This window comes from Aptenodytes patagonicus, chromosome 3, assembly GCF_965638725.1.
Source record: "Aptenodytes patagonicus chromosome 3, bAptPat1.pri.cur, whole genome shotgun sequence".
Taxonomy (NCBI): domain Eukaryota; kingdom Metazoa; phylum Chordata; class Aves; order Sphenisciformes; family Spheniscidae; genus Aptenodytes; species Aptenodytes patagonicus.
Genome location: NC_134951.1, coordinates 127173409 through 127187293, shown reverse-complemented (window position 1 = coordinate 127187293; position 13885 = coordinate 127173409). Strand labels below are relative to the sequence as shown.

The window sequence follows — 13885 nt, the reverse complement described above, 5'->3', positions numbered from 1 at the left end:
GAAAACAGTATTAAGTAATATTTTAAAGAATGGCCACACATCATATTCACACAGATGCCAAGAGGAAGCACAGTTCAGGAACAGAAACGCTTTCAGATAATCTCCACCCGTTACGAAGCCAAAACCTCAACATCACTAACACATCTTAACTCATTTTCAGAAGTCGCCCCTCTAGCATTTGATGCCGTACCATGTATATGTTTCATACTTCAGCACAGATTTTTATCAAGAGGTTTATTCACTAAAATGTGCAAAATCTGTAAAAAAGCTCACTACTATTAATATTTCACGTCTCACGTACTTATCATATCCAGGGGACAGTGGTCTAAAGTGGGAATTTTCAAAAATGCTCAGCATTGGTCTAACTGGTCTGCTGAGGTGAGTAGTAAAACTGTTGACCGTCAACGTGCATAGAGCGATGCGAGTGATTCTGCAGACCTGGGTCTCTAACTAGACCAGAAATTAGGTCATTTTGTTAAGGATTACAAGTTACGGTCAGAGACCCTCGTGAGCATTTCTCGTGTAGGTCTTCCAGCTGAAGTCTTCTGCCCGTAGTCATCAACAGTGATGGTTGCAATTTAACCAGGTTGGGAAAAAAGACACTACATGGTGGCAGTATGTAAATGTGATTTGGTGTAGTATTTGTAAGAAGAAATCGCTGGGGGAAAAAAGTTTTTCTTCCTTCCCCCTCTAGTATTGAAAAAGGACTCTGACCGTGTTGTAAAACTTATCCTTATTTGGATACTTTTCTATCGTTTTACTAAGAAAACCCAACAACACCTGAAGGTGAGATCTATCAGCTGTGTTTGGCTCCTGGAAAGGACCACCTGGATCTGAAACCTTAGCAGCAGGTGCCGCTAGCTTAGTATTTACTGGCTCAACACCTCTCCAAAAAAACACTAAACCAAAAAAAACCCCAAGAAAAAAAAAAAGAGCGCACGTGGGAAAGAAGAAGAAATTAAGCAGTCCGGTCAACTATACAAAGTTCAGGAGCAGGGAAATGAAGTTTCACAAGGGAGATTAACAAATATGCACGGTCAGGTTTCCCAAAACCCCACATCTGTACCAGATCTTTTCAGCGTAAATGGTGGTTTCTCTCTCTGGCAGGGGTTTAGCTGAAGAGCAGGCTTGATCTGAAAAGTAACTCTGTAAAATGAAATGACATTGTGGGAGCCCACTGCGATGGGGCTGGATCTTTAGCTAATGTACCGCTCGACTCCTCAATTTCACAGAGCTTGTGAGGAATTGCAGCACCAGGAAACGTGGCCGGTTGAGCTTCGGTTTCCTTCTCTCAGGTGCACTGCTGCACAGCTGTAGGGGTGGGAAGGGGACAAGGGCATTATGCCTGCTGTGAAGGCTCATTTGGGAAGCTGGAAGTCTGGGTGGGCACGTCCTGGCACAGTTTGCGCTCCGCAGACCAAGTGCTGCATTTTTTATACCTAAATACACCTGTCTCTAATGCTATCATGATAAAGATGCTTCTCGGCTTGAGACCTCAGGTGCGCTGATGCTAGAGATGCAGCGGGAGCAGGCCTGAATGCGGTATTCAAAGGCAGTGGGCTCTGCAGAGGGGTATTTAGTCGGTTGTTGTGTGGATGAGGCACGAACCGTAACCGGACCTTCATGGATGACACTTTGAGGGCCTTATTTCCCATATTCACCAGGGCGCTGGTGGAAAGGGAGCCAGATCTGCCTTGGTGAGAAATCTCTACGTGTGGCAGGCAGCGTGGGGAAGGTGCTGGGGCACGGCTGAGGTTGTGGTGTGGGTGCCAGTGCGTTCAGGGAACGTGTTATAACTGCTTCGGTGTTGTCTTTTGGGACCTCATGAAAACCGATGGGAAGGCAGAGTCACTGCCCCAGCAGCTCCTGATCTAAACGGTCTCAGAGATGGCAAACTAGAAGGGGAAACGTGTTTTATGGCCAAGAGAAGAGAAGACGGAGAGAGCCTATTTTTATTTAAAATCAGAGAGGGGCAAACCTACAAGACCCTCTTGATATCAGATCAGAGTATATGCGGGCCTTCAGAACAACCGCAAACACGTTTCTCCCTCACAAGGCTCATCATCCTAATACAGAAAGCTCCTGGAGATAACGCGAAGCTGGGCATACAGTACAGCCTATGCTCCAGGCACAGGGAGTAAGTGTTGAGGCAAGAAATGACTTTTTCCTGGCATGACCCACTACAGATTGAACTGGAATGGCAATTAGAAGTTGAAGTGCTCATTTAATGTCAGTGATGTGTAAACTATGTTGCCATTGTTATTTTAGTGCTGATTTACATAATTGGCATACCCTGAAGTCACACTGCACACACTTTCAGTTCATGCTAAAGACTTGCAGGAAGTCATAAAATTAAACATTATCTGCGCTGGAATGCAACGGAAAAGTAACTAAACTTGTGAAGGATTTCACCTCGCTCTGTGTCACCTCTCCTGCTGTATGCGCGCTGGCGAGCGAAAATCGGGTTAACAAGTGTTGGGAGCTGTTGGTATGAAGGAGCTTTACCAGCTCTCTAATTACGCTGGTGTAGTTCTAAGGTGGTTTGTTATGCTGGTATGTAACTCCCCGTGTGAGCACCTCATCCTGCAGTGACGTTTCGCCGGTATAGCTGAAGTCACTCTAACGTGATAGGAAAGCCAAGAGAAGGTGGTCCACAGGAGGAATTATTCCAGTCCAAATGTGCTGAATTCCTGCCTCAGACCGGCGGTTTTCCTACCTTGAAAAGTCGTAAGATGGAGGGAGAAGGCCGCTCCCAAAGGAGGAGCTGGTAATGGAGCTGTCTCAGTTGTTATTGCTTTAAATCCTCCTCCGCAGTAATTCAAGGTGTCAAAGGCTGTCTGTGTCTTTTGCAAATGAAGCCCCTGAGAGGTATTCGGAAGAGGAGGTGCAGCACAGGGCACTCACCTTGCCGGGAAGGAGCCTGCGCTAGCATCGGGACCCCGGCTAATGACGGTGTGCCGATGGCTTCGGCTTTGATGAGGACCCTAAATTGCTAGGTACCGCATACCTACGCAAGAAGGGCCAGGCCCTACCGCAGAGCCCAAGCAGACAAACAGGAGACGGGGCAAAGGATGCACCCCTACCCACAAATGACTAAATCGTATCGGGATTAAGAGATTTGCCAGTATCGGCAAAGGGAGCGAGGGACGTAGTTCGGTTGGGGAGCCCGATCCCGCTGAGCACGGGCCTGCCTTCTTCGCCCCTGCCACCGCTGTCTTCCTCCGTGCCCGTACGCAGCCGCACGCGATGCCGGGCCCGTGGCGGGCGGTCGAGGCAGCGAAGCCGGGGAGGGCCGGCGTGGGCACGGCCGGGCCCCGGCCCCGCAAAGGAGCGCGGCTCGGCCCCGGGGCAGGTGCCGGGGCGGAGGCGAAGGGGCCCGCGGGCTGGCGGAGGGTGGTTGGTTTGTGCCGGGGTTGCCGTTTCGGGGCCGGAGATCCGCCGCATTTCCACCACTGGAGGGCAGCCACATCTTAAAAAAAAAAAAAAAACAAAAAAAACACACACACACAACACAACACAACACAAAACAACCCAACCCTCTGCCGTCCGCACGGCCGGCCGGGGCTGAGCCCGCGGTCGGATGCACCGCGGCAGCCCTCCGGGAGGAGACTCCTCCCGAGCCTCGGCGCTTGTCTCTCGGGGAGGAGAGCGAGGAAACCCCCGGGTTTCCAGCCCCGGCCCCGCCGGCGAGGCCGGGTTCGGGCAGCGGGCTCCCGCTCGCTGCCGCTGGTGGGGGTAGAAACATAAATAAGCGCGTGCGTGTGTATATATATATATATATTTAAAGTGCTTTTAAAGCACCGGGATTCTCCCGGTACCTTACGTGACCTTCACACCTTACCACCCCGGCAGCCCCGGCCGTCCGGGGCACGGCGCTAATCCGATTTGCGGCGGCGGAACCCGGGAGCGCTCGGGGCCGCACAATGGGTCATTGTTCCGCCCGGCCCCGCGTCCCGCCCCGGGCGGCCGTGCCCCGCCGCCGATCCGGCGGCGGGGCACGGCCGCCCGGAGCGGGACGCGGGGCCGGCCCGGGCGGCGCTTCCCACACCGGATCGGGGGCCGGCGCCCCACGGCTTAACGGGACGGGGACGCCGGCCCCCGTCCCTCGTCCCGCCGCGGAGGCCGGCGGCACCGCGACTCGGGCGCGGGCGGGCGGCCGGGCGAGGGAGGGAGCGGGCGAGGGAGGAGGGAGGGAAGAGAACGAGGGAGGGAGGCGGCGTCTCCTTTAAAAGCCGTGCGGGGCCGCAGCCCGCTCCCACAGGGCGGCTGTGATTGGCGCGGGCCCGCGAGCCTCCGGGGTCGTGACATCGCCGCGCAACAAAAAGCCCCGGCGGCGGCCGGCCACCCCCGGCAATGGTGCGGTGCGGGGCGGGAGGCGGGCAGGCCGGCGGGGCGCCCGGCGCTGTCCCCTAGCGCGGCCGCTCCACGCGGGCCGGCAGCAGGCTAACTCCCCACCCTTTTTTTTTTTTTTTTTTTCTTTTTCCTCCTTTTTTTTTTTTCCCCTCCTCCCTCCTTTCTTCTTTCTTTTTAAGGGAGCGGAGAAAAGTCAAGCTTCGTCTTAATGTTGCGGCGGGAGTCTCAGTAAATGTCCATCTGTCCGATGCGGGTGATGCAAAGGACATTTTTTAAAAGGAGCCTTTCAACTCCATAGACACGTAGGGACCCATTCACGGGCAGGCACACGCACACACACGCGAGGAGGAGGAGGAGGAGGAAGAAGAAGAAGAAGCAACAACTTTTCGATCGCTGCTCTTAAAAGGGAGAAGCCCTTCCCTGGCCGGGACTTGCCTTCTGCCTCCTCAACCAGCTGCTAAAAGTATGTTTCTGAGGCGGACTGTACTTCAGGGAACTTCTGTTTTCTGCTCGGCAGCTGTAGAGGAGCAGCAGCGAAGTTCGGAGTAACACCAAGTGATGCGGGAAAAACACCCCGAGAGCAGAAAACCCTCCTGCAGACACAACCCCTGCTGCTGCACACAGGTATAACTCCGGCGGTCGCAGATCCGCTGAAAGCCTTCTCCGCAGGATGACTCCGTGGGCCACGGCGGAGGTGCTAGCGCTCTGGAAGAGAGAGGGGGGACGGGACACTAATCATAACAATAATAATAATGATAATAATAACCCAGCGCAGAGTTTCACGGGGGAGAAGAATATCCTGTGGGTTTGGCTAAGGACGTAGCAGGATTTGTATTTTCCTCCTTCCCCTTCTTCCACTCCGCCGAGGGCAAACAGCTCTCCCTCTCTCTCCGTTGGGGGAAGCCGCTGCCCCGGCGCGGAGCCCCGGCGCGGGGGAAGCGGAGCCGGCCCCGAGCCCCCGCGGCTCGGCTCGGCTCGGCTCGGCTCGGCTCGGGGGGGAAGCACGGGGGTCGGGACGGGAGCTCGGCGGGGAGGTCGCTTCGCGCGTCGGCTGGGCAGCCGCCCCCTCCCTCTCCCGGCGCCGGGCGCTTTCCCCGCGGAGCGGTCCCAGCCGCGGCGGCGGCGGCGGGAGGCCCGGCCCGGGCCGGCCGGGCGCACACCTGTGCCCCGCCGAGGGCAGCGGCCCGGCCCCGGCGGTGCCCCCGGCCGCGCCCGCCGCGCTGACAGCGGCCGGCCCCTTCTCCCCTTCACCTCCGCGCTCCTTTGTTGCGGATCGCCCCGCTCCGCTCCCCCGCCCCGTCCCGTCCCGTCCCGTCCCGTCCCGTCCCGCCTCGCTCCCTTTGATCTCCTGCCACGGGGATTTTCGTGCCTCGCTCCGCCGCGCGCCGCCGCCGAGCACCTGAAGCGGCCCGACGGGGCCCCGCGGGGGGCTCCTCCGCTCCCGCCCCGCCGGGTGCCGGCCGGGCCGCGGCGGGCGCCGCTCGCCATGGCCCGCGCCTCGCCCCGCTGCGGGGGCCAGGCCGGGCGCCGGGGTGGGACCCACCTGCGGACCGTCCCCGTCCGCCCCCCCCCCCCCCCCGCGTCGCGCTCCCCCGGCGCGGTGTCCGCGCTGACTGGCTCCCATCGCCTCCTCCTCCTCCTCCGCGCAGGTTGATCATGGTTGCCGCGACCCGCTCCCTCCTGGCGCTGCTGCTCTGCCAGGTGCTGCTGGGCGGCGCGGCCGGCCTCATGCCGGAGGTGGGCCGGCGGCGCTTCAGCGAGCCGGGCCGCGCCGCCTCGGCCGCGCAGCGCCCCGAGGACCTCCTCAGCGAGTTCGAGCTGCGCCTGCTCCACATGTTCGGGCTGAAGCGGCGGCCCAGCCCCGGCAAGGACGTCGTCATCCCCCCCTACATGCTGGACCTCTACCGCCTGCACGCGGGCCAGCAGCTGGGGCAGCCGCCGGCCCTCGGCTACCCGCTGGAGAGGGCCGCCAGCCGCGCCAACACCGTCCGCAGCTTCCACCACGAAGGTAGGGCCGGGGGCGCGGGGGCGGGTGGTGGTGGTGGGGGGGGGGGGGGCCGGTCACGGGCGCGGGCTCGGCGCGCGCGGCGGCGTGGGGCCGCCAGCGGCCGCGGGACGGGCCGAGGGAGCGGAGGGGAAAGGGGAGGGCCGGAGGAGGAGCGTCGGGGCGGATTCCTCCCCGGGAGCGCGTAAGCTCGGCCGCCGGTAACACGGGGTTTGTTACATTCACCGGGGCGGCGGTGTGCTTCCAGAGCCCCCGCTGCAGGCTCCGGGGCTTCTGCTGTGGCGCGCTTGCTTTGCGAACCTCTCTCCTCTCCCCCCCGCCTCCGTCCGACGAGAGGCTCCTGTTTTATTTACTTTTTCCGCTAAAACAGAGCGGCTCCGCATTAAGCGTTCCCACAGATAGCTTTTCTTTTGCGAGGCTAAAGAGCAGGAAAGTCTCCCTAATGCGCGGCTGAGCCGGGGCCGCTGCAGAGCTTTCTAATCCTTATCTAATCCCCGTGAGAGATCAATGAAACGATCAATCGTGGCCTCTCCTCAAGCGCTCCCTCGCCCCGCCGTCGAGGAGCGATTTAGCCCGGACCCACGCTACGCCTCCCCAGCCACCAGCGCCCGGGCTGGTAAAAGCCCTGTGGCCAGGTTTCGGCTCTCACACGCAGGTAACCCGCCCAAATGCGGAGCGGGGCGTCCAGCAGCACCTCCACCCCTCCTCGCCTGCAGCCCACCGAGGCACTGGACCCTCTGGGACAGGCCCTTGCTGAGCAACTGGATGCGTTTCCCGGCTTACGTAGCCAAAACAGTCGCTGCGGAATTAGCCATGGCACGGGTAGGCCCGTGGAGCCCACCGGTGGCGCACGTGTCGCTCGCGTGCTCTTTGGGAAACGTTTCCCCACGTTGTAATCATTCCTGGCTGCTAGTCTCCGGTGCCGGCATGCAGTGGCCCCGCTGTAAAAATAGCAGAAGTGCAGTTTTCCCATGCTTTTAACGTGAAACTGTGTTGAGAAAAGAAATCCATTAGTATTCAGTGTTTCTGATGGATAATGGAGGTGTCCTCGGAGAAGTGGATGTGCTGTTCAGTGGACAGCCTTATCGTGGGAAAGGAGGTGAATGATGAAACGTAACCTCTCATCGTCTGCGTTTCCCTACGTGGAAAGTAAACACCTAGCAGTGAACGGGGAAATGCCAGTGCATGGGTCACTCACGTTAAACCTGAGCACGGTAGGCAAGGGGCTGCGCGAGAGAGGAGCTGAAAGGGCAAGATTTATAATTTTTAGGCAAATGTAAAATTATCTGCAGTTTCAAGTAGTTGTTACAGCAAAGACTGCTTTTTGACATAAAAGCTATTCTATAATTTTCACAAAATTTAGAAGAAAATCAATGTGACTCCGTTTTTTCACTGAGTTCTCACTCTGTGTTAGCGGCTTCGTGAAAGCAGAAGTTCGTCTTGTGACCACTCAAAACATCTGCGTATTTGTAAATATTGGTCTGGTCCTGAAATACCTTAAAGCTGAGCCTTACCTTACGCAAAAAGCCGTATGGGAGTCAACAGGGAATGGTTACATGACTAAGAACTGCTAACAGCAGTTAAGCCTTCCCCTTAGAAAGTGGATGTTTCTCCAGGATGCTTGCTACCAAAACTAAAAACCATGATTTGAGAGAGATTTGTTTTGGCAAATACTTTTAAATTCTTCAGCGTCTGTAGCAACAACGTACTTCTTAGCAACCCTAGATACATTTTACTCCCTCTGAAGCTCCATTCGATTATTTCTTGACTCAAAGGTGAGAACGGCGTGGGGTTTAGCGACTTTTTAATTTTTTTATATTTTTTTTGGTGGTTTTGAAAACCTGTTGTTCAGAAGCGACTTTGTTTCGTTGTCCCTTTACCATCCACCCGGTTTTAGCAGTTGAACCTTCCTGCCATTCTTTATGGCCCTTTTGGGTAAATGCTAGGGCGTGCTTCGTAAAGTGCCGTTACAGATGTTGAGTTCACCGTCTCTAATTAAGATACGAAAATCCATGCGTTAAGCTTTGTAAGTCACCTAAATTGCGGAGTAATATTTTTCAGAATGGAGCTTAAGGGCCTGACGTTAGAGCCATATTCCTGAAAAAAGCAGAAAAGCAATAGTTACCCTAAGTCCTCAACCAGTTTTAATGGTTCTCATCAGACCCCCGCTAACTATAGCGCTTGAGTTTTCTCACTGATGTCCTTGAATTCCAAAGTAATGCTGCGTGTTTCTTGCCACTTACTGTAACCACCTGGAATGCAAAGGGCACCAGTATTCAACCAAAATGCGTAACAGTGAATGAAGCATTCTTAACTTCATGCTATACGTGCTTGCATAAATAAACAGAAAGACAAGGGAGGCGGCATTTTCTGCCTGAAAGTCTTTCAGATCTTGTATGTCACATGCGTTAGCTGTCATTTGGAAGTTGCCAACAGCGGACTATCTGAGGGGTTTGGTTGCTTGTCTCAGTTGCTGATTTCTTTCTTTCTTTCTTTCTTCTTTTTTTATTTTCCCTGTTTAATCAAATTAGAAGTTTTGGAAGAACTGCCAGAAACAAGTGGGAAAACAGCACGGCGTTTCTTCTTTAATTTAACTTCCATCCCTAATGAGGAGTCTATCACCTCAGCTGAACTCCAGATTTTTCGGAAACAGGTGCACGGAGGCTTTGAGAACAACAGCAGCTACCATCACCGTATTAATATTTATGAAATTATAAAGCCAGCCACAGCCACCTCTAAGGACCCTGTCACAAGACTTTTGGACACCAGGTTGGTGCATCATAATGCAAGTAAATGGGAAAGTTTTGATGTAACGCCAGCTGTTTTGAGGTGGATTGCACATGGACAACCTAATCATGGGTTTGTGGTAGAGGTGGTTCACTTGGACAAAGAGAACAGTGCCTCCAAGAGGCACGTTAGGATTAGCAGGTCTTTACATCAGGACGAAGATAGCTGGTCTCAGCTCAGGCCATTATTAGTAACGTTTGGGCATGATGGCAAGGGACACCCGCTTCATAAAAGAGAAAAGCGTCAAGCGAAACACAAACAGCGTAAACGCCACAAATACAGTTGCAAAAGGCATCCGTTATATGTGGACTTCAATGATGTGGGGTGGAATGACTGGATTGTTGCCCCACCGGGGTATAGTGCCTTTTACTGCCATGGGGAATGTCCTTTTCCACTGGCAGATCATCTAAACTCAACAAACCATGCCATTGTTCAGACTTTGGTCAATTCAGTGAATTCCAAAATCCCCAAGGCTTGCTGTGTGCCGACAGAACTGAGTGCTATTTCCATGCTCTACCTTGATGAGAATGAAAAAGTTGTATTAAAGAACTATCAAGATATGGTTGTGGAGGGTTGTGGGTGCCGCTAACACAGCAAATATATTAGACAAACATGAAAAAAAAAAAAAGCTGACACTTTAATATTTCCCAATGAAGACTTTATTTATGTAATGAAATGGAAAGAAAAAAAAACACAACTATTTTGAAAATATATTTATGTCTACGAAAAAGTTGGGAAAACAAATATTTTAATCAGAGAAATATTCCTTTAAAGATTTTAAATGTATTTTAGTTGTACATTTTATATGGGTTTAACCCCAGCACATGAAGTATAATGGTCAGATTCTTATTTTGTATTTATTTACTATTATAACCACTTTTTAGAAGAATAGCTAATTTGTATTTATATGTAATCAAAAAGAAAAAAATATAGGGTTTGTACATAATTTTCCAAAATTGTAGCTGTTTCAATTGTGTGTATTTAAGTTGAAAAGAATACATGGAAGGTTACTATGGCAAAGTGCATAGCACATTTGCTTTCTGCTGTGCTACTGTTAAGGTCACAAGTTCAAGTCCAGAAAAAAGTGGATAATCCACTCTGCTGACTTTCAAGATTATTATATTGTACAATTCTCAGGAATGCTGCAGGGTGGGCTGTCCAATCCATGAGAACTGGCATCCTCTTTAGGTGGAACATTTGGATAAGAACCAGACGTTGCTGATCTAGTAGAAATACTGCTATTCCCAACTAATTTGCAGTGTGAATATGAGAAGGGCCAATAGAAATCCTACGGGAGGCAGGGGTGGGGGAAGACTGAATCCTTTCTAGACCTACAGAAAAGTGAATGTTTGATGTTTCCTTTAAAAGTCCTTCCTTTAAAAGTCCTGGCCAAATATAAAATAATAAAAACTAAAATGTCATCCTTTTTTTTTTGTCATTATGTACGCTAAAGAGGAATAATTATCTTATTTGTACCGGCCCTTGTCTTTGACAGTTGGAAAAGAGTTGCATACTTCCTCACCTCAGATGAGAGCTCACTTCTGTGGAGTGTTATAGTGAAATTAATCTTAATTTTTGCCCTACGTACAGCAAACTGTTGTCATACGCAGCCTCCTATCTAACCTCAGCTGATGGTTTTGCTGTTTTGCAGATTAGCTTGTCTTCCTTTCCAGGGTTTTGTGTTTGAAAGCTTCCCCCCGCCCCCCAAATGTTTAAATCTATTTCAGATAATAAATCACAGAACTCTTGATGTTTCTTTCTGAAAAGTCCAGTCTGTGAGGAAAAAATGGTTCGCTTGTGCAGTCATCACAAGGATAACTTGTGCTTACACCTTCCTACTTTTTAAATCCTTCATGTAAGGGGCAAAAGCATGATTTGCAATTGGCAAACACAGCATTAAAGCTAATACTGAGTTGTGCCTGTTGTGCGTTAAAAGACTGGTATGGCAGTCGGGTTACTAGCTGTACAACATGGGACGAGCGTGCAGAGGCTGGGTTGCTCGTTGCGTGGAAGTTGTGCTGAAATAGTAGAGCGGGAAAGTAGCTTAAATTGGCTTCTTGGTGATCCACTGCAAAGTGCACGGAAGCCGGGAACAGAATGAAATTGTTAGACTGCTTAGTGGTAAGTTCCTGCCTATTTCAGGAGCTCTCCGGTGTCTTTAGTGGATATGTAATGACTCCGTGCTGATACCTCCAGAGATGCCAGAACCCCCTTGCGCTCCGTGGTGGATCCATTTCTGGATTCGGTGAACTGAGGCAGCACTTCCTAAAGCCATGCGTAGAGTTGGCCCATTAGAGACCTCTCTAAGCCAACTCTGGGAATCTCTGATTTGGGCCTCCTATTAGCCTAACTTTTTATTAACAGAAACCTCCTCTTTCTCATGGCCCTCCCCAAACTCCTCCTTTTTTTACCAGAATCATCTGGGTTACAGCGAAGGTACTAAATAGGTTTGGGGATCAGAAAGGCTAACTTGATGTCTTACAGGTCATCTTATAGAACAGTTCTCTGCTGCTAATCATCACAAAAAGCAATAGGTACAGAGGACAGGAGAGAAAAACTAGTTTCCTGTTGGCTGCTTCCATTTTTCTCTTGTGAGCTTAAAAATATCTTAGGCTAGGTGTAAGTTTCTGTGGCGAGAGAAAAACGTATGTATTTCTTTGTACCAGCAGTGTGTTTAATAGCTAGTAGAGAACAATCCACCACCCTGCAGTTCGGCCCTGCTTATTTTTGAGAGGTAGCTGATGTTATCGGTCATGCTGATACTACATAGTAGCCTACGAGTTCACTGGGTGGACAACCTCTATTTGCTTTTTCAAAAGACCAGTGCTGTTTTGTTGGCTGATGTTTCTAGGGGGGAGCATCGTGTGTGCAGAAGTTTAGTTTGCCTTTTGCTTGTTGCCAGCTTTACTGGTGATGAGCGAGTTTATGGCTGTTGCTTTGGGAAGGTTGTCAGTCGCAGGATATGCCACAGTGAAGGTTCTTCCAAGAATTCATTGGTTGTTAGCGATGCATGGTTGTGCTAGTCAAGTCACAGCAGCGCTAGCGTACTCTATAACCTGAGCTTGCAAAAGCTGGACATAAAGTGCTGAAAAATTGAAGATTGCACCATTTCTGTGAGCAGGAAAGGTATGATCCCAAACCTGCTGAAATCAGTGAAGACCCCATGGCACTTCTAACCCAGATCCTAAACTCCAGTGTTGCAAGGCTTAAGTTTCACAGTGCCTAGCCCTTCGTGTGTAACTAGATTGAGGGAGGCTTTTTACGGAGTGGTGACTGCTTTACTTCTCCTCTAAGGCATGAGAACACGTTGATGCTAATCTTGTTTCAGAAAAATTGGCTACGGCGCTTGTCTATGCATGAGCAGTAGCTGGCTCATGGCGTGATGCCGCATTCCTTGTAAAGGCAAACCTCCTGTTGCTTGACAAAGAATTGCATCCTTAGTAAAACACACTGCGAGACCAATGTATAATTGTAAACCTATTAAGACCCACTCTTGTAAGCATTTCTATACCTGCTTAGTGTTAGTCACAGAATCATCAGTTCCATGCTGATTCTGAGGAGGAAATATGCATGTGTCAAGCTCAGCACGTCAATAAATTTCTGCAGAATTGGTTTCGTAATGTATCTTTAAATCCTTAACCCTTAACCTCCCTCTCTAGAGAGGGAGATGTGAGAGTGCTGCACTGAATAGTTTGTTTAGGATTTAAAAAAAAAAAGAAAGAAACAAAACAGACTTTCATGCATGAGTAGTAGAAAGTTCTCCTAGAGATCAGTTGGGTTCCTGAACTCTGCTAAATAGGGTTGACGATCAGACAGTCCTTCTGAAAGATTTGGGCTTTCTGGCATCTTCTAAGTCTGGTAATGACTGCTCAATAATCCTAAATACTAAAGGTATGCCGTTACCACAGTACTCCAGTACTTATTTTAGTTCTTTAGTACTTATTAGTGTTATAGTGCTCTACAAGAAGAAATGAGCCTTTTTTTTCCTCTTAAGAGGAGAAAAGGCAGAAGATCTGGAAGGCAGAACTGCCTTTGTTACCCTATAGCCTGTTTCCCCTAAACATATTGCTTCTAGGCACTTATATAATCTATATAGGCAGAGATTGTGATAGATAATGTCACCCTTTGTGCATTTCAGATAAGCATCTCTCTAAACACAAATGTGATCAGCATCTCTCCTTGTCCTTTTGAGACTCAGTAACAGCTTTGTCGAGTGGCTTGATAATTTTTGCGCAAAATTCAGTTGGACTTCTGTGGTCAGCAACATGTAAAAATGACGTGGGAAGATCTTCAGTTGAGGTAAGCTCTCCCGAGAGCATTGGCCATTTTCACCGAGCAGGATCTGCTCCGCTGTGCTCACCTGGGCTCATCATAATCAGGCATTGAGACCTTTCCTGCTCATACGATAATTGGGTTTGGGTGTCCACAGGCTATCACCTGCTTTCCCCCCTGCTAGGCAGTTAGAGGTCTCACTTGTGCAATCAGTACTGATGAGGCTTGGAGAGGAACATGATTTATTGTACTCTCAGCTTTGAAGAAGGAGCTCATCTGGACTGCATTTATATTAGACCCACTTTGCTACACTATTAGAAGAGGATAATTATTGAACTATTTTATTGTACAGCTATTGCTAAACCGTTGATTTTTGGGGGTTTTTTTTATTGATTTCAGGAGGCAGCTAATTGCCATATGGCAGCTTGATGTTAATGTTTTATGAAGATCAGGAAACAAAAGTTTATG

General features: G+C 50.7%; 1 protein-coding gene across 3 annotated transcripts in view; it reads left to right on the top strand.

The window, feature by feature from the left end:
* Positions 1 to 4486: 4486 nt before the first annotated feature.
* The window catches only part of BMP2 (bone morphogenetic protein 2), a 99794-nt gene continuing 90395 nt past the window's right edge, over positions 4487 to 13885 (top strand). The window contains exons 1-4 of one of the 3 annotated variants that reach the window (XR_012995058.1): positions 4487 to 4977; positions 6003 to 6361; positions 8890 to 9127; positions 13284 to 13444. Coding sequence is in view for 2 of the 3 variants with exons in the window: in XM_076335127.1 (XP_076191242.1) it covers positions 6010 to 6361; positions 8890 to 9734 (1197 nt within the window). In the remaining variant the exon portion in view is untranslated. Of the gene's footprint in view, positions 4978 to 6002; positions 6362 to 8889; positions 10566 to 13283; positions 13445 to 13885 lie in introns of those variants that run through there. The other 2 variants (XM_076335128.1, XM_076335127.1) reach the window with 2 other exon arrangements.